General features: G+C 38.4%; 1 protein-coding gene across 2 annotated transcripts; it reads right to left on the bottom strand.

Annotated features, from left to right (window-relative positions):
* Positions 1 to 2,158: 2,158 nt before the first annotated feature.
* Positions 2,159 to 21,224, bottom strand: LOC121731934 (lethal(3)malignant brain tumor-like protein 3). 2 transcript variants are annotated; one of them, XM_042121634.1, is made up of 13 exons: positions 20,957 to 21,224; positions 20,456 to 20,680; positions 20,140 to 20,382; positions 19,591 to 19,881; positions 16,208 to 18,352; positions 14,835 to 15,048; positions 7,474 to 7,610; positions 5,602 to 5,773; positions 4,568 to 4,721; positions 4,025 to 4,090; positions 3,865 to 3,925; positions 3,420 to 3,566; positions 2,159 to 3,057 (listed from the first exon to the last, which is right to left on the bottom strand). In XM_042121634.1, exons 2-13 carry the CDS (start codon positions 20,606 to 20,608, stop codon positions 2,866 to 2,868), a joined length of 3,975 nt encoding a protein of 1,324 aa, XP_041977568.1. In that variant the 5' UTR covers positions 20,609 to 20,680; positions 20,957 to 21,224; the 3' UTR covers positions 2,159 to 2,865. The 2 variants fall into 2 exon arrangements, with proteins under 2 accessions (XP_041977568.1, XP_041977567.1); XM_042121633.1 differs by having other exon boundaries at positions 19,591 to 20,382.
* Between the last annotated feature and the right edge of the window lie 520 nt (positions 21,225 to 21,744).

Genomic DNA, 21,744 nt, shown 5'->3' with positions numbered 1-21,744 from the left:
GCTTATTATATTTTTATATAGCACAATATATTTTATTACACAATATATTACATGATATTACTGTGTTTAATATGAAATTTAGATAAACTGTTATAAATGAAAAATACGTAACCAATTAATCATTACCAAATAAGAATTTATTCTTGATAACTATCTAAACAAACATGTTTTTAATATTGATGAAACCAAAAGGCTTTCATTCTAAAATCTAAATAATATGATTAAGAGCATAGTGACTAAAATTCGATTCATAATAATATATTACTATGTAAGTATGTACAAAAGTCCTATCTAAATCTAATGTATTTAACTATTTACAAATTTACATTTCTTTGGTTTTGCATATTCATTGTAATTATATGGTTGTATTGTGTTGAATTAGCACAATATTAAAAGTGGCGGTATTCTAGAAATAAATTACAATATTTAAAAATATTGCTAATTTGTTGATCAAATTATTGATAATTATGATTCTCCAAAAACACAATCTTTATTAATTATTACAAAAAAGTGATGCTACATAAATGATGATTGATGAACTACACAAGAGTGATTAAAATGAACACTTATTTAACAGGGTGGTGGTGTTTTATATTCTATTAGGAAAATCTCTATTATTATTTAGAAAAATCATGTTAAGAGATCTTTTTCATTAACATCAAATCAGATTCTCGTACAAAAAAAAATATTCATTGATAATAATAGATATTGATTTTATGTTTTATGATTTATCACTTTAAAGGCAAAACATGATATAAGGAATTACGACTACATCACAACCACAATGGTGACTAATTTTGTGCTTTGGGCAAGCAGTTATGGAAAATCACTAATATTAATAATATTGTCTATATTTGACACACATTGCTTTAGAGTTTTTAAACTATAATTTTATAAAAAAAAATAGCAACAGCTGCATAAAAGGCCCCCGTTCGGCGCAGGAAAATCTTTGCTTGGGCTAAGTTCCCCAAAAAAGTTTTCGTGCAGAGCCCTTAGTTTGGTATCATGGATATGGCTAACCTAATGCAACCATTTAGTGAATAATTCTTGCAATAGCAAACTTAATATAAGTTGCTGAGTGACGGAAATTAGCATATAAACAATTTTATATTGCACTTAATTATAATAAACATACCTATTTATAATATAAACATAATGCTAATATTTTTGAAGATCATTTCATTTACTTAATTACTTAATATTGAAATAATTGCAACAACCAAAGAATGTTTTTTCCAGAGAGTCTAATCGAAAAAGATCAATATTTAAGATTTCTTAGGGCCTAGACAAGATGATAGGGATAATCGCTTACTACGGTAAGCGATTATCATAAACGCCCAACACCACAAAATGTATGGGATTTGTATTCGCTAGCGAAGGTCAAATCGCATATATTTTGTTAGCGTTTACGATAATCACTTGCCACTTGTCTTCCAGGGCTTATGTATGAAATTAAACCTGCATTGTCATTTTCTTTGAGAATTTAAATTAATTAAACTAAAACAGTTCAACATAACATTCTTTTTTTTTGCAATGTACAGATGAGCACCAAAAGAGTTTAAATAAAAATAAATTAATTAGTATTCATATTTTGGGTTCAATTTCATACAATTTCGGTTGTCCTATTCAAATGTAGACTGACTAGAAGGATACTAACTACTATAAACTAACCTAACGTGTAGTTTACTATGAGGTAAAAATAATATCTACTTACAAAATATACAGTAAAATATTTTTGAAATTGGCAATGTCTAAAAAAAGACAATATTCAAAAACTTCTCAATACATATTTACTAGCAGTGGAAAGTCCACTACATATTTTGTAAATAATAGTGGCAGAAACATAATTGATTTTACAAATCGAGCATCACTGCATCACGCAATAATAATCATTATTACTAACACCCTTAGTACATACTTGCTAACAAATCCACATTGTGTATACAGAAGTCTAATGCTAAGTACTCACATGCGGTTTTGCTCGATAGTTTTACTCCAAATCGAGTAATAGTTACTGTGTGGACCGCAAAACTCACAGCTCGAAGGCTCGCATCGAGCCGCTCGAAGGCTAGCATCGAGCCGGCTCGATGGAATTAAATATATCGATTTAGAATACAACTATCGAGCAATGCTGAATGTGTGGACGAAATCTCGAGCCGTGGGTTTTGCTCGATCGAGCAAAACTGTATGCAAGTACTTAGACATAGACAGCTGGTTTTCTCCTTTTCTATTCTGCTAGAAAATTAGCTTGACAGACAGGGGCAAATATCTAATAACTAGCATTTGTTTACGCAGTACTAAACTTTGTGTTAGCAAATAATATTCACAAATCTAAACTTGATAATTTATATTGTAAAACTGTACAAACACATTTAAGTTAAAATGTGAAATTTCAACCATCTTAAGGTTGTTAAGATTTAAAAGACAAAATTAAAATATTTACAAGTTATGAAAAATAACTGAACACTACATTAGAACATATTCACATAGTGAATATATTAACACTTATGGCAAAGCGGTGTATTCATAAATTCGCAGTAGGTTTATTACATGTCACGTCCAAAAACACAAAAACTAAAGTAAATTATGTCTGTTTCATTCTCTATTTACATTTTTGGCGCTAAGGACTATTAACATTTCTTTTGCTCATTCTAAGAGCGCACAGAATAATCACAACTATCGAAGATCCGCGTATGATAATGTTCATGATTTATTTACTTAAGCTCTGTTCACACGTATTTTCGCTATAACTGTTGCTGTCACACGATCTTGTTATATTCTTGCGGCGTATATCCAGGAGGCGAGCGCATCGGTGAGCGCGCGCAGGCGGGGTAGGCGGGGCAGGCGGGGGAGGGGCGGGAGGCGTCACGTGAGCCGGCGACGCAAGTGGCGCACGAGCGCGTGCACCTTCACCGCAGGGCCGAGCCGCAGCCGCAGGCATGCTACCAGCTCGTCGCATGATGCCATCAGCAGCTCCGCGCCCGATAGCCGCGCCGCCGCCGCCGCTGCGCCCGCGCCCGCACCGCCGAGACGACCCACCAGCGCCGCCGTCTCTTTCTGTTGGCAAATCAAATTGTTATAGTCGACGACTATATTCTATAAATAAAAAAACATATCGTTATGCTGAAGTAAAAATCATGATAATTACTTACAAATTACGGAGTGTAGCATAAAGTGGGGACTATGCGCAACGAAATACGTTGCAGAAGCAATAATTTTTCCCGCAATTCCGTCGCATAGTAACAACGCAAAGGTCATATAATGAATGTTTATATTCGTAGCAGAAAGGGCTGTCTGCACTGCCAATTTTAATCGCGCGAGTTTTTTTCGCACTTGTGTAACACTTTAAATCCGCACTTGCGGACAACTTAAAATTCGCAGTGCGGACAGTCCCTACATCATAATAATATTATGTTGACCTGTGACCAAAGCACGGGGTTGTCCGGCAGGTCGAGCTCGGCCATGTGTCGGGCGAGCACGGCGCGCGCGGGGGAGGGCGGGTCGCGCGGTGCGGGGGATCCCCGCCACCGCTTACCGCCACTGGATAGTGACTCATCATCGGAGCCCTGTAACGAAAGCTCAGCATTTATGGGCGATTCATAAGCTATATCGCTTCTTGTATTTATTTGATATATTCGCACAAATATCGCTCGAGTTGCATCCATAATTTATAAGTTTGTCTATTCTGTATTTTAATTTGAAATTCTAAAAATCAGTACTTTCACTTAATTACTTGATTTAGTTTAATTGTGACGGAAAGTACAAACAGCCGTACACCAAACTGGTCTAAAATGTCTTATGACTACTATTTATAAACATATTTGGAATGAGTACAATCAATTAACATAATATGGTTACACATACTGGGTCATTCTTAATGACTTCCTCCACTCGTTTATGCTTCGGTGGCCGTCCTCTCGGTAATCTGTAAAAAATTAAGTATTAGTAATAGAAGGAAAGAAATACATGTATTTGCTATACTTAAACAGCAAATTATCATAGTAATATGCTAGTGTGAACTTACTTTTCTCTCTGTGTATCACTTGTCGGGGTACTCGACTGTATAGGTTTAGGCGGTTTGCTTGGTGGCCTGAGAAAAGAAAAACAAAATTTTGCTGATCTGGATAGTACACTAAAAACGAGTTTTACTAAACCACTTGTTATTAGAAAGTTGAACAATCAACAGTTAAATCAACCTTTAGCGATATAACACAAGGAAGAAGATAATAATAAGACAAGCTTAATTTATGTCTGTCAATTGGATATTTTATTTATTTATGCTAATAGAGTATGTTCAAGTTTGCTGCGCGTCCACCAGGTCGGAATCGGGGCGTACGGTGCGGACGAAGCGTGATTTATAATTTGTCTGGAACGTCATTTCTGCGCCTGACAAATTATAAATAACGCTTCGTCCGCACCGTACGCTCCGATTCCGACTGCATACTCTGGAACTTCCAGTGTATGCAGTGCCTTAGAAATCAATACAAAGCAACAAATCTGTCCGCTACGTACGCTCCGATTCCGATCCGATGGACTCTCTAATCAGAATCTTGTAGTGTTTACTGACCTCGGCTGCAGGCGGTCGGAGCGCGTTGGCGGCGGCGCGCGGTAGGGGCAGGCGGCGGGCACGGCGTGCTGCTTGTTGGCCCCGCCCCGCACCGAGCCCAGCCCCCGGCATCCGCCCACGCCGCACGGGCCAGCTATACGCAGCTCCTCCGCCGCTGTAACGTTATACAAATTGTTGTAACAAGGAACTGTCGAAGCGCATACTTTATTAACACTTTCATTACCACTACGATTTTCACGATGTTTTCTCCGATGCCGCCAACATTTTACGTTGGACTCGCTAGGCGATTGAAGTCATTAAACTTCAACATGGCATCTTACACTTATAGAAAGTCTGCGATGCTGTCATAATTTTATCCTCTCATCTGTCAAGCGCCCAAAATGGGCGCCAAAAAAATATAAGCCAGCTTATATTGTTTCACTCCTTGTTACATTTCTTACAACGTAAACAATAATACAGAGATGGAAATAAAAAGCCGCTAACACATTAGTGTGGGGCGATATGTCAAGTGTAAACATAAACCATTTTTTGTGACGATTTTTAATGAGTAATTAGAAATTTAAAAAAAATCAAAAATGGCGTGACGGTTAAGCTATTTTTTTTTATGAAATAAGGGGGCAAACGAGCATTCGTGTCACCTGATGGAAAGCAACTGCCGTCGCCCATGGACACTCGCAGCATCAGAAGAGCTGCAGGTGAATTGCCGGCATTTTAAGAGGGAATAGGGTAATAGGGGAGGGTAGGGATGGGAAGGGAAGGGAATAGGGGAGGGTAGGGAAGGGAATAGGGTAGGGGATTGGGCCTCCGGTAAACTCACTCACTCGGCGAAACACAGCGCAAGCGCTGTTTCACGCCGGTTTTCTGTGAGAACGTGAGAAATTTCTCTGGTCGAGCCGGCCCGTTCGTGCCTAAACACTGGCTCTTATTATATCATTTTTAGTACAGTTTTTTTTTGATACGATAGAATACGAATCTCGTTCGTCCATCTTAGTCGACATGAATATGTATGGACTATGGAATAGAAAGCTACTCACTTAGCGGCGGCTCCAGCGGATGTCCGGTCTTGAGGCACCAGCCGACGGGGTGTATGTCGGGCGAGTCGTCGTCCAGCCAGCACGACAACTCGTCCGGCCAACCGTCGAACGACACTCGCACCCGGTGGCCGCGCACCGCGCTAACCGTCGCCACGCGAATAAGGAACGGCACCTGGGACAACACTTCTTTAGTACAGCAAGTTAACTTATTTTTTACCCAGGAATGAAACAATAATTTAGTAGATATACAAGTATAGCTCGACTTGTGCGGCACCTGTCACAAACCTTATAAATTATAAGTTATAACCCTAGTTGGACATATACAAGAATGTCCAAATAGTTCAACACATTTGTGCATGCTGTCTCTATTATATTTTACGTTCCTGTCACTTTTAGGAGACCCCGTCACTATCAAACGAGTTGAACCTGTTAAAACAATTATTATTTAATGTCTGCTAACTTGTATCATAAGGCTTTTTGTGGCGCTTAGTGATTCAGGGTAATAAAGCTTTTTAAAGCACACACGACGACCAACATTACATTAAAAAGGCGAAACTGCAGCGCTATTTTGCGCTTATTAATAGGACATTGCTTTATGGTACCAATCATCAAACATGACTCACATAAGGGTGCCAAATTAATATATTTATTCAACACCGAACTTCAAATCTACCTCGGTCGTGGGAAATCGAGACACAATAGATAATATTTAATTGCTACGCGGCCGCAGCGCCGGTGGCCGCTTGGGGCTTGATGGGTTAAAGTATGGCTTGTACACACTTTTTGTGAGTCAACTATTTGGAATTTGATATTGTAGTCAGTGTGCAGCACAAGACTGCAGCACTACTTTTGGATCGTCATATTAATGAAGTCGAAAGTAGTCAACCATCTGTAAACTGTACTTCCAGGATAATATTTGTCCATCAGTTATATAATGTTATCGTAAAATACTTTAGTTAGCAAGTTGTTGTAGAGAACTTACGAAGGCTTGTAGACTACCTTGTAGAAACCTTATTAGTCGTTACACGATAATATTCGATACGTAAGATATTTTCGCTAATCCGTTAAGTTATTGAATATTAATATATTTATTATTATGTAATATGTATCGTTGTATTTTTTGTAGTACACTTGCGTCAAACACGACAAAGATACTATAATATACTACCTTATCTTAAGATAAAATATGGTATCTTAAATCTTTTCCCCGTGTAATACGATTTCTAAGGATTTTTTCCCTTTTATAAGCGTACGAAAACCTTATACATACATAGAAAGAATTTAGGTCTAGTACTAAGGCATTAAAGTAACTGTGACCTTTCGACATGAAAATCAGGTTTGAGCAAACCTTGGCCCTAATTTCATTTGAAACTTGCTTTCATCGCTCGTTGCAACCCTTCGTGGAAATTGTTTAGTATTTTAGTTACAAAGGTTCGTATTATAATGACCGTAATGCCTGTTACTTTTTATCATTAAGCTGTAATTTTTTATTTTATGAACTAAACAGAAATGACTTCATTTTAAAAGCTTTTACTTTTAACAACATAGCACAAGAATATAAATAATTAAGTATTTATATTTATTATTATTAATTTCTTATCGTGAGAACAACGCTTTGTATGCCACATCTGCGTTGCGTGGCTGCGACAAGTGACAACGAGAGAAATAACAAATCACGTTTCTGCTAAAAAATGACCGCAGTCTGCACCAATACTAGCTGTGTACACACTAGGCATATCCTGAAACATATATTATGTGAAACAACGCAGCGGAGCTATTTGACTTCCCTTTAAATTGATGGGAGTATTCCTGTTTGCTGAAGCTTTGCCCTAAGGAGCTCCAGTATTACAAAATATCCTATAGATAACTCACCCTCTTATCAACAACTTCCAACTTCATGCCGGGTTTGAAGCCGACGGGCGCGCGGGTCTTGAACGCGCGGGGCGGCGCCGCCGTCGACATCGTTTCCGCCAGGTACGCCTCCCACGAGAACACCTCCTCCTTGTAGCCTGTGGGACAGAGATAGATTATAGAGTAGTTTGTGGGAAAGAGACGGCGTTCTGTGGGACTTATACCTTCCACGAGAACATCTCCTCCTTGTAGCCTGTGGGACAGAGATAGATTATAGAGATAGCGTTTGTGGGAAAGAGATGGCGTTCTGTGGGACTTATGCCTCCCACGAGAACACCTCCTCCTATAAGCCTGTGGGACAGAGATAGAGTATACAGATAGCATTTGAGGGAGAGAGACGGCGTTCTATGGGACTTATGCCTCCCACAAGAATACCTCCTCCTTGTAGCCTGTGGGACAGAGAGCGGCTTAGTGGGAAAAAGAGTATAGAGATAGCGTTTGTTTAAGACATAGTGTTCTGTGGGACTACATAGCACAATGCCTACATAGTAACTATGTATTTATTTTTCTGTGACACTGCAGTGGTAATGGATCACTAACAGTCTAGCAACTCTGTGCCTTGTTTCCCCACCCAGGCCCCCAACTATAGTTGGGGGCCTGGGTGTAAGACGACGTACAAGCAATAGGGCCTGAGGCCGTACCACGAAACCGTTTTGAGATTCAAACAATCGCACGAAAATGACGCGTCATACTCTAAGAAATGAGAAATTACGCTGTTAGAGCAGGACGCGGCATCCTCGTCCGAATGTTTGAGTCTCAAAACGGTTTCGTAGTAGGCCTACTGATTACACCTACCGAGTAGAGTGGCAATACAGTGCTTTTAGCCAATCAAATTGGTGAAATCATACCGAGTTCTCGGCCGAGAACACCGTCTATTGCTAGTGGGTCGTCTCATCGTAATTAAGGCATTAACATGATTCGAAGCTCTTGCTTTTTACTCTTTCGTGAAAGACTATAGAATCCTTATTCGTGACGTCTACTTGCCAATTTTCCGCTACCTCGCGGCGCCAATATGGGCAATATAGTATATAAAATATAGGCCGATCGCAACATTTAAATCACTAAGCAAGAATGCGCACTGCGCGGTGTTCCATTATTTGGTGGGTAATGTTTTACTCACTAACTTTAATTCTTTCTTTCTTATAAGACCTTACCTTCGTATTATAAATAATTGTTTACATTATTATGATAACGTAGAGACAGTGAATCAAAATAAATATTTTAATACAGATGGTTGAACTCTACCAAAACAAAAAAAAAATATAAATATCAGTTCACAAAATTACTGTAAAACCTTAAAAACATATTATTGTAAAAAGCTTCAAGAGTCCTTCAGACGCCATCGTTGGCAAACAATTCGGTTATCATGTGACCCACGCAAGTGCCAACTGGGGACGAATTGTATGCTAATTATTGTATGACTGTATGAAATTATATTTGACGGTCGAGTAATAAATGTACTTAACTGAATACTAATGAAGGAAATAACAGGTAAAATAAATAGGGTAACTCATACAAGGTTGGTGTCTCTATAAAGTGATTTTCTTACATAACAGACAAAAGAAAGACAACAGTATTTAGATGTTAGTGTCCATTTTGTAAATATATTTTTTAATAAATTAAAATGTGTTTGTCCTGAATCCTGAAAAGTTTTTATTAATTTTTAGTAAAGTTCATTAAATAAGCTAAAATTCTTCGATTTGTATATTTATCATCTTCGAATATCCCTGACAGATTTTAAGATATTTCATAAACTAGCCACATCTAGATCTCTACAGTCTACACTATGTAGTATGTTTGATTTGTCTTTCGGTGTAAAAAACAAAGTACTTATCTAATTTGGTAAAATTAGACACTTTGTTTTTTTTTTTTTGTAGATACTTGTGTCTTAAAAGTAATGGCACTTTCAACAATAGTACTAAAATAGGCGTTTAACACACGCGTACCACAACTAAAATTATTTGAAGCATGCGTCATTACCTCACAACTTGTATTTTAAAGTCATAATAATTATAACATCAAGGTTGGTGTTAATCACTTGGCCATTTAATTCGGCGAATAGAGTAAATTCAAAAGCGATGTGAAGACGTTTCGCTTTTAGGGTTCCTTTTTCGAAGAGTAAAATCGGGTACGAGTCAATGATTGTTGATAATGAAGAATTTTATTTACAACACGCATTTTATATTTATACACAGGGCCGTCTCTAGCCCATGTGGCGCCCGTGTGCAAACGTTACCCTAGCGCCCCCTAACAAGCGCGCGCGGGGTCAAATTAAATGGGTACAAAGTAAAAGTACAGTTTGTCCGGCCGCTTAAATATTTATAATTATTTTAGAGTTGGAAGATAATAATTAAAGACGACTTTGGATTGTAGAAGCATTTCCAGTTAAAGTCTGGTCGCCTAATACACACGCGCACAAAAATATTGGCATTCTTGCATAAGGCGTACGTGGAAAAGAGATACCAATATTATGTTCAGTGAAAGTAAAAAAAGTAAAAGAAGCAGTCAATGGCCGAAAGTACTGTCCTGCGCCCGGACTATAGTTTAGGTAAAATTAATTTCCGCAATTGAACCGGAAAGCATAATATATTTGAGGATAATATTTATTAATGCATTAATTTACTATTATTGGCTACAAAATATTTACCACAGAATAAATTCATTTGAAAACAACAGTACCTATGTGTACATTAAAAGCTAAATTAGATGGCTGATAGAGGGTAGAGTGGTAAATCCATGAATTGGGAATAATCCATACTATGCAAAATCTTAACATAGAGATAACATAAATCCAAAAGAGATTCCGAGACCGATTTTAATCATATCGTTTAGTAAAAACTTCTATTGTATGCACCTACAATAATACAAAACAATGATTATAAAATAAATGTGCAGGTTTTCATTATTCTCTTTTATGGTTTATAATTCGCATTACTGATGTATATACGTATTGAATGCGATGCCATTTCGAGCTATCATGTACAATAATTATTATTATACCTACATGCGAAATTAATTAATTGTTGGATAGCTACATACCTATTAGGTATGCGCTAGTAAAATATGCCGATAGAACCTAGAACTCTACGTCTTTCTTACATCTAAATTTGTATATAAATTCCACTAGATTACGCCTGTAACTCCGTCACGCTGAAAATCGTTTATCGCACGGGAACCGTACATTTTTCCGGGATAAAAGTGCCAAATTTCCTTTCCCGGCACTCGGAACTATCTCTATACCAAAAACATCACAATCGATTCAGCAGCTTAAGCATGTAGAGGTAACAGACATACTATTGTATTTATAATATTGGTATCGATATAATATTAATAGGAATACACGTAGATGAAACAAGTAACTGCTTATCAATCATATAAATGGAAATATTTTAAAACTAGTTATCCGAAGGTATAAGCATTAAAAATTGTATGCATTGTGGTTTGATATTATTATCGCTTATCTCCTTAAATATAAATAGTAAAAGTCGACCGCAACTTTTATTCAACACAAACACAAATGTCTTTAGATTGTACATAAACTGAATTCACATCACATTATAAACTTCGACTACGACGGTCATTTTAAATTACAAACAAAACGAGTTATTTAGTAGTTCTACATATTTATGCGATAATGTATTATCTAGCAAGTATCAAGATCGTTCAGACCTCGGGGACATCCAGTCGGCAGGTCGTCGCGACGTCGACTGTGTGATGTAATTCGTAAACAAGCGCCGATAATATTATCCTGCTGCGTTAAATATACCTCGTTTAATATCTCCGAGTGATCGGTTGGGAGCGTTTTAAAATAATCGAACTACAATCATTGTAAACGTCCTCTACGATCGGTGGGCGGGATTTCGACATTCCGAATTCGAATTATGACAGGCGCTTATTTTTTTAATTTCGTGACCGTGGCCAAGTGCACACGCGTGTGCTACCGTGCCCTCAATAACTGCATTTGTAATGTACAATTAGCAAAATATCTGTAGCAGCGGTGAAGTTGTCTTACAAATTAACTTGTCGACACACTGGCCCGCTATAGTAAGTAGGTCAAGTAGGCACGACTCGCGACTACTTATTTATAATCAGCTATTTATACAACTCGCTGAACCGACGCCTGCTTCTGTACAAAAAAAAATGTCCTGGTGGTGGCTGCCTAGAATCGACCACATTGTTATAAAAACAAAATTTTTATGACAACGTGAAAACTTTGAGTCCCGTGATAGCCTAGTAAACGAATGATTCTGCTTGGAAAAGTCGAAAGCAGAAATTTTGACTTTGGTACCTTATTTAGACTAGTTAGGAGATAAACATACAAAAAGTCCTGACCCCTGAAGAAGGTCCCGTTTTTTGGCTTTTTGCTTACTCATCAGAAACGGTGCGTCGTACGAAATTCTCTTGTACTACATGATAAAATATAATTAAATTCTCTACAACTTTGTCCTTTATACTAATCTAATCATTGCCTCGCTATGAGCTTCTAAAATTGGCCGAGTGTGTTTTTTAGGGTTTCGTACCCAAAGGGTAAAAACGGGACCCTATACTGAGACTTTAATGTCTGTCCATCTTCTTGACCGTCTGTCTGTCCATCTGTCTGTCCGTCTCTTTGTCTGTCCGTCTGTCTGTCCTTCTGTCTGTCCGTCTGTCTGTCCGTCTGTCTGTCCTTCTGTATGTCCGTCTGTCTGTCTCCGGCTGTAACTCAAGAACGATAATAGCTAGAGAGTTGAAATTTTCAGAGATTATGTCTAAACAAGGTACCAAAGTCAAAATTTCTGCTTTCGACTTTTCCAAGCAGAATCATTCGTTTACTAGGCTATCACGGGACTCAAAGTTTTCACGTTGTCCTAAGAAATAAAAAAACACCCTTTATTATTGCATCATGCGCTAGTTTTGGTAATTATAAACAATTTCTCCAAAGTGATATTAAGCGAAAAAATCAGGCAAAGGTTCGATATTCAACATTTAATTGCTTTTTGTATGAGAAAAATCAAGTTTGTTGTATACTAGGCTATGAAAGGACATAGGATACTTATTAGTCCGGAAAAATGTACGGGTCTCGCGCGATAAACAAATTTTGGCGCAACGGAGTTGCGTGCGTCATCTATAATATAATTGTTTAAACATTGCATCGATCAATGCCCAAGGATAGACTCTAACGATGACATTTCAATGGTTTAGTAAAAGGCTGATAAAGACGAACACAACAATTTGGATAGCGCGGTTACGAAACCATGGTTAAGACTTAAGTCAACGATACCTGATAAGATATTTAATTGGGGATGGGGCTCAAATTTCGTTTCCTGGTTTTAAGGAAAATTCTTACTCAATATTCATTGAATAGTTACAATCAAATATCTACTTATTTAGATTTAAATTAATTTCTTATTATTTCTGAATAGATTATTATTATTTATTCAATAACACTTTCAGAATGGTCATATTGGGTGTCTACCTTTAATACTACCAGCCGGAAACTACTATCCATTATGTAAAAGAATTTCTATTTTTATAGTTTTCTCGGTTTAGCATTGACATGTCGTTTCACATCATTGTCGCACTCGTCACAACCTGAGATTAGCTCAACAAAATGCTAAGTTTTACATACTTATCAGCAATATTTTGGACATGTGGCTTTGTTGAAATGGCTTATTCGTGCTGAAGCATGGCTAAACAATTTTGGCATTACTTAATATACCTAAAAATTAATACAGCAACCATAATAATATACGAAGAGTAAAGTTTATAGGGTCCTGCTGTAGGAGCCGCAATATAACAATTATAATTGTTATTACATACCCCATGGCTCAGGCTACAGACACAGAGGCGCCGAAAATTCGCAAAAAAAATATTGTAATGCAGTGTTAACTTTTTACGTGGATTGGCGCAATTGGGCCTAAGACTAGGGTTACACGGTCAGTCCAGCATCAGTTCAGTCCATCAGTCTCAGACTGACGCCAGAATGATGGTTGGAAAGTTCGTAATAAAAAAATTATCACTCCATCAGTCACACGGTTACTCAATCATTCTTTCTCAGTCTGGATCAGACTGATACCCAGTGTAACCCAGAGTTTCCCAAACCTATTTTGTCTAACTTTGAGAACAAAATATTGTTTTAGTGCCTCCATTGTTTCAATTTAAAATGCATCCAGATGAAATAAATCACCCGCCAACAATTCTTGATCCTAAACCCCCTTTAGACCTTCAGCGCCACGGAATATATAACACTAAAGGAAGGGGCATAGCAAGTAAGTTTCATTGAAACTGCTGTCGCCAAACTCACACAGTAACATTTTACGCACACAAAAGAAATAACCAATCACAAAGAGATTTCTTTCTTAAATACAATGTCGTAAAAACAGCCCTAACCCTTTTGAAATAAAGAAGAATTTAAATTTAGCAATACCGGCTCTGACTACCGAGTTCAGTTATTCAACGCTAGATGGCGCTTGACAGCTAAATATGATAAGGCTTGAAGTTGTACGCAATTTTACACCTTACGTCAACTAATGTAAGGTTTTAATCCGTACTCACGAATTTCCTTTTGTGTGCGAGTTATGTCCAGCTGGACATAACTATGGCACGCGGGCCACGCCCATATGCCCTTTCCTGTAGTGTTATATATTCCGTGTTCAGCGCCCACACGGTGGCGTTATCGCCCACTTTGGGAAAGGTTGGTGTAACCCTATTCCAACTGCCGCACTCAGTTTTTTGACATAAGCCTCATACATTATCTGTCAAACTCTTCATTAAATTGAAGATTAATCATCATTAAATTTCTCTGAGTGCGGCGGTTACTCAATAGGCGGGTCCATACAGAGCGAGCAGCCTCGCGAGGCATTCGGCGTAGTTTTTTTTTAAATGAAATAAGGGGGTAAACTAGCAAACGGGTCACCTGATGGAAAGCAACTTCCGTTGCCCATGGACACTCGCAGCATCAGAAGAGCTGCATGTGTGTTGCCGGCTTTTTAAGAGGGAATAGGGTAATAGGGGAGGGTAGGGAAGGGAAGGGATAGGGGAGGGTAAGAAAGGGAATAGGGTAGGGGATTGGGCCTCCGGTAAACTCACTCACTCGGCGAAACACAGCGCAAGCGCTGTTTCACGCCGGTTTTCTGTGAGAACGTGATATTTATCCGGTCGAGCCGGCCCATTCGTGCCGAAGCATGGCTCTCCCACGTATAAAGTATGGACGTGACTCGCCCAAGGTACGCACGCTTGTCTCGGGCGAGGCACGTCGACACTAACCGAGCTGCTTCGTGCGGCGAATGCCTCGCGAGGCTGCTCGCTCTGTGTGGATACGCCTATTAAATAGTGGTACTCACATTTGGGCGGGGTCAGCGCGGCGCCGTGCTCGTCGGCCCAGCCCACCGGGTGTATGTACGGGCAGGCGGGGTCCGCCCAGAAGTCCGCACCACCGTCGGGCCGCACCAGCACGCGTCCGTCCATCATGTCCGCCACCGTCGCCACGCGTAACGTGCCGCCACGCTCCTCCGCCTCCAACTTCATGCCCACGCGGAAGCTGTTCGGCTTCATATTCTAGGGAAAATAATGAGGGTTAATGAATATATGACATAAAACATGTTTGCCACTGTAATCTACATACCCATTTTAAGTAAAATGTGTTATAAAATCTATACATAAGCAAGTATGCAACTTAATGTGCTGGGTATAGAGCAGGGTTTCTCAAAGTGGGGGTTCGCCATGCGACGGCAAGGGGTTCGCGACAAAATTTACGTAATGGTGGCTTGATAATTGGGCTGGAAAAGATGGCTGGATTCGTAACCCGTTTGCGGTCACGAACGAGAGCATAATTTCTAGTTTGAGTGTCAAGCAACTGGAGTTACTATTAGAAATGCCTATAGAACTCTTCAAGCTGATTTCAAAGGATGTCTTTGATAGATTTTTGGGCAGCTAGACAGGTAGAGTATTTCAAAAAATCACACAAATCGGTGAATTTCCTATTTCCCTTTGCTACAAAATACTTATGTGAGAGTGGGGTTTCACACGGTCATGATAAAAACTAAAATACTTATTATAACTATTTAAGGAAGGATGAGGCAATATGGTAGGGGATTTTACCGTAGGCCTAATCCCCTCCCTATTTCCTTCCCTACCCTCCCCTATTCCCTTCCCTTCCCTCCCCTATTACACTGTTCCCTCTTAAAAGGCAGGCAACGCACTTGCAGCTCTTCTGATGCTGCGAGTGTCTATGGGCGACGGAAGTTGTTTTCCATCAGGTGACCCATTTGCTCGTTTGCCCACTTATTTCATAAAAAAAATATATACAGAAATCTACTTGTTACCGAGTCAGAATTAAGGCTAAAATTGTCTAAAATTACTCTTAACATTGATTCCATTTGCGACAAGTAACAAGCACACCCATCACATTAATATTAGAAAGACATTTCTTTTGGCACTTTATGTAAAACCGTTTATTCAAATAAAAACCTTCCATTAGTTAGTAAAGGGTTCGCTGTCACCTGGAAATTTTAACAGGGGTTCGTGGAGCCGAAAGTTTGAGAAACTCTGGTCTAGAGACTCCAGACTGGAGACTAATACCCTTCTGTGGCTGTAGCTGTAGTGACTAATCTTGCTTATCATAAGAAAATGTCATAGTCAGAACTCAGAAAGATTTTTTTAAACAATCGAAACCTTGTTATTCTGTAAAGAAATGTGAATGTATCAAAATACTTACTGTAGCTGTAATATGTGGAAACAACTGTCTTGGAGCTGCTATAGCGCGCATTTGTTTCAGGTACATCGGCCATGAGAATGTTGTATTCACATAACTAGCTGGCGGCTTGAGCGTGCGGCCATTCTTGTCGCACCAGCCTGGAGGGAAGATATCTACGGAGTCAGCATTCACCCAGAAGTCATACATGTCTGGATATTCATCAAAGTGCAACCTCATCCTGTATCCTTGCACTTCAGCAACGGAAACCACACAGAACATTGCTGGATGCTCCGGGTCTATTGCCTCCAAACGCATGCCCAACTTAAAACCATTTTTGCTGTACGGAAACGGATCTTTGAATAACTTTACTGGAGCTGCTTTGGCCTTGCAAACGTCTAAATAGCGCATCCAAGAGAATCCATTCTTGCCACACATCCATGGATACTTTTCATTTTCGACCATGTCTTCAGCCATCTTCACTAAGTTGGCATCTGATAGCTGACTGTCACTAGCAGCTGAATCGTACTGCTTAAGAGCTACTTTATCATCTTTGTTTTCTTGACCAATTTCAGCCTCCAATGTTTGTTTTCTCATGAGCAGCTTTTTCATTTTATTTCTCTTTTTAGTCATTTCAATCCTTTCCCTGTCCTTCTTTTTCTGCAACATCTTTTGATTTTCTGTTTGACAAGTCACACTGCAGAAGTTTGGAGTTATAAACTCTGCAGCCATACCGTGGCAACCGCAACCATCACAGCGGTATAAATCTTCAGGGGAAGTTGGTTTCTTGTCCCTGCTTCTTTCAATCCTCTGCTTTAAAGGTGTATGATACTTAGCACTTGGGTTGGTAAGATGATCCAAATCGTTTTCATTTTGGATTAAATCAATCATGCCAAACTCATTAGTTTGAAACTGAAGATCACTTCCCCTCAGTTGTGCTACTCCATTGATCCAAACCAGTCCTGGGGGATCCTCTTCTGTTACGGATTCGGAAAATTCTTTGCCGTCATCTTTATCATATTCACTGTCTTTGTGACTATACATGTTATTTTTGACACATTCTATTTTTTCCCTGTACTCCTCAGTGTCAGAATCTTCTAGCACAACCTTCGATTCCAAGTCCTTATCAAGTTTCTCATTACAAAAGAGGGAAGGAACTTTGTGATCATCATTACCATCAGTTTCAAGGGTACTGATAGCTTTGGAGTTTGGCAATGACAACCTGAAAGTCTTATTGGACATATTCTCCGCACACAGGGAAATACGACGTTTTACATTATTGTGATTGATGGTCTTCCTATCACTGTTGTCAGAGTAGGAGCGGCGAAGAATCGCCGGTGCTGCTACAGTTACTGGCCCCATGTCATTCCTATCAATTAAGTTCTTATTCAAAAGACTTTTACCCTTCTCTGGTATAGCCAATGTGAATGATTTCTCTGTTGTCTGTCCATCCTCTTCGTCGGCTATGGACACAGTGTAAATGTCATCATTCATTGAAGCATTTGTTTCTGGAATTGAGAGAGTGTACTCCCCTTGCTCACCGGTGGGCTCGGCCCTTGAACCTAAAATGGATGTGGCATACTTCTCAGCCTTCGGGCTTTGGGGTACAGATGATTCTTTACCATTTATAGACACTATCTTTTGCAGAGGCTGCAAGGGTGGCATATCTGAGGTTTCCACATTACCTGTGTCTCTCATTACGGTAATATTTCCTTGGGGATCATTTTGTATTTGACCATTTGCAATTTGGAGATTTATTATGGGGCCCTTAGATGCCATGGTCGCTGGAAGGGTTACTGGTAAAATAAACTTTGTATTCTGAATTTTTGGCATGTTCATGGGAGTTAAGAAAAGCTTTTGATTGTTTGAATTTACAGAATTAACGTTATTCTGATTGCTTGAAATTAGAATTGATTGGTTTTCAACATTTTTCACAGTCGGTTTCTTCACAGTGCTGAGGTAAGCTATTGCCTGCTTCCCTTGGTTACCAGCAGCAATGCTCACAGGAACAATCACTTTATCGCTGGCTTTCGGTTTCTGTATAACAATGGGCTGGACGGGGTTTGCCGGTGCCAATATTGAAGATTTGTTTGGCCCTTGAACCTTTGGAGCAATGTTAGGTTTCTGTCCAACATTTGAAATCAAATTAATATTTGAATTGCTTGTAACCTGCAAAGTATTAAACTCTTAATGTGTAAAATATAAGTTTTAATTAATTAACAAATAATAATCAGCAGTTTGTTAGTTCTAATCACCAACTGGTCACTTAAATGGTTAACCCATACATGTAACATAGAAATGTTAAAAGACAAAGCTCAAATAAATATTAAAATGATTATGATGAGGTTACTAAAATTTTCTATAGTTGTTAAATGGTATTATTTTTTTTGGTTTAATTCATCAAGCCCCATGCGTCTCAGTCACCGGTGACCGAGACACAATAGAAATTCTATTGTGTCTTGTTTTTCCACGATCGAAGGGTTAATGTAAACTGATGGTCATTTTATTATTTAGATGACTAATGAGTGTAATGAAAAAAAGCGGAAGAAACAAGCAAAAGCACAGAACAATAGCTTGCACTAAATTAATCATTCTATCAAAGAGTCTGTTTTGCAAGTTTTTACTATTTTTGTTTTTAAAAAGAAACAAATCATGTAATTTGTCTGATATTTATTAATTAGAAACTGGCCAAATATAATCCCTCTACTTTATCGAGTCAGACTACAAATCAATAAGAAAAATCTAATGTAAAACAAGGACGCAAATTGTAATATTATATTATATCTTTAAAGAGCAATTCTTGTATATATATATATATACATATATATATAATTGGAATCTCGGAATCGGCTCCAACGATTTTCATGAAAGTTTCGGGGGCTATAAATCGATCTAGCTAGGAATCATTTTCAGAAAATGTCTTTTTATTCGTGTTTTATCGATAATCGATAAACTGAAAAATATGACTCTTCCTGACATCTATTGGCAAATAATAATACTATTTTGTTAGCAACTAATTGTTTTAACGACCAGCAGATGGCGTTAATAAGTAACACAAAGTCAATGAGTGTTTGCTATACCGAGCAAAGCTCGGTCATCCAGGTACTTATTTTTAAATTATAAAACATAACATAACATCTTTCATTTTCCTTACATTATTGCAAAATATATAAATCGATATATTGGTATATATAAAAGAATTACAAATAAATAATAATAATATAATGACTGTATCCCTTCTTTTTTGTGACTAATAAAATATATAAAAGGTTTGGTATCTATGATAAAAAAGTTATTGATTCTAAAAAATAATATGCTAAAAATCTTTATTTAACAAAGGATGTTATATTTGATAATTAACCTAACTTTACACTTACTAATTACTAATGAAAATAAGAAATACTCACAGGTCTGCGCACAATGATTTGTGGAGGATTTCCACTTGTACTGGCTTGGCTGATGACATCAGTACTCGTAAAAGATTTCAGTCCAGTCGGAGTTTGTAAATAAACAACATGAGGGACCGGTCTCTGAGCACCTCTTAAATGTACAGCTCCCTGCCCTCCAGAGTTTGGCAAGGTCAGCTGTATTGAGTTGCTGGATGAATTGGGTATCTGTACAATCGTGGAGTTACTTCCCACTTGCACCTGCGACACTGGAGCTTGGCTCATCTTCATTTGTACCCCCTGGTCTTGCATCTGCAGTTGCCCAGAATTGTTCATTTCAGAACCTCCGTCCATGTTACTAGCCCGCGGATTAGAACCCATGTGCACATGAATAATGGAGTTATGAAGCGGTTGAGTAGTGTTTTGTAAGAGAGGCATAGATGGCAATGTGGGGCCTGCGAGTTGGATATTTTGGCTTGCGGGAATTTGGAGGGGAACATTAATAGTCTCTCCGGCGGGCAGCTGGACTGGGACGTTAGTAGTAGCCGATACTTGAATGGGAAGACTTACTGGTGCGATCTGTAAGGGCACACTACTCGTGGCCCCCGACAGCTGGACCGGCACGTTAATGTTGGACGTCGACCCAGGGATCTGCACCGGCACATGGACCGTAGACAGCTGAAGTGGGTAGTGGGAATTGTTCGCGTGAATTTTAACAGGAGCGATAGAGTGAGTGACGAGATTGTGAGTAATAGGCATCGAGCTCTGCGGCGCTTGCACCGAGGACACGAGCATGCTGCTCGATATGGGCGCCTGAAACATGGTAAACAATGTCATTGAGGGCGAACTATTCTCTCATTTAACTCTATCGTGATTCGTAACTCACGCGCAACGTATTCAATAGCACATTATTCTGCGAGTTGTTCTGTGTAAAATTGGCCGTGGCGGAAGCACTTGTCGCTTTCAATAATCTTTTTTTCAATATTTCTGATTTCGGATCGTCGAAGTTTTGAAGTAAATTAGACTGCTGCCTTTCCATTTCTCGCGTTGGGAAATGTTAGCGAATTCATAACAAATATTTTGTGATCATATAAAATTCATTACAGGTGACCTGCAACGCACATAAAAATAAAAAATGTAAAGTTAAAATTATCAAGGCGTAATGCATTCAAAATGTTTATCTCATGGCGAAAAGTCTCTATATGTGATAAGATTATTTTTAATTATGTTTAATAAGCAGTTTAATATTTTTAAAACATCGTTCACTGAAATTATTCATATTTTGCAAGTATCGCACTCTATCAATTATTGTGCAGCTACTTTTGCAGATCCGAACCTTATAAAAAGAAAAGTTCTGTAAACACTTAAACATCAATATAATGCTTACCTTTAATTACATCGTTAGAAATATTATCTTCAAAGATACGATTTTGCATAAAACAATATAAAGTTCGTTGTGAGAACCACTGAAGAAAAATAAATTTTATTCAGTAGCGACGAATTTTACCTGCCTACACAACTGGTTTCGTTCTGCCAACATAGCCGAATTGATAAAGTTACGTTCATAATGTTGGTACTTTCAAATTTTTCAACCAATAGCGAGCAAGCGTTTCCGACAGATTCCGTGACGAAGCTTTCGCGCCCGATTATTCAGCTAAAATGGAGAATTGAACAAATTCATATTTTCCTTCGAAATACAAATTAGGTTTTTTCATCATGTTCGAAGATACAAAAAAATAATGTACATATAATTTGTATATTTTTCGCCAAAAATCTTTCCCTATTATGCCACACATGTTTTTGGAATTTGGAGTTCTATTTTTTCTCATCTAAGATATGTAGTTTTATTATTGAAATATCTTCGGGCACTTTTCTTATTTTTTGTAATTTTTACTTAATAGTAATTATTCATAAAGTTAATATACCTAGCGGAATAGAGAAACAAAGGCCTGTGCAAGAGAGATGTCATTATCAGTAACAAAGCGTGGTAAAAAGAGACGTGTGATACATGACAGCAGCACTCTTTTTTTGACGTCCAGTCGGTACGTGCCGCACGTTGACAATTTATTCTCATAGAAATCATGTTCAATCATGCTTGTGTAAGTGTATACGTACACATCTTTTTACACACAGATGAAACCAATTTCGGTTTCATTTGATAGCTCGAGATTGTTG

This window comes from Aricia agestis, chromosome 11 (genome assembly GCF_905147365.1).
Source record: "Aricia agestis chromosome 11, ilAriAges1.1, whole genome shotgun sequence".
In the NCBI taxonomy this organism is placed as follows: Eukaryota; Metazoa; Arthropoda; class Insecta; order Lepidoptera; family Lycaenidae; genus Aricia; species Aricia agestis.
Note: the sequence above shows the minus strand (reverse complement) of the source record. Positions and strands in the feature narration are given on the sequence as shown.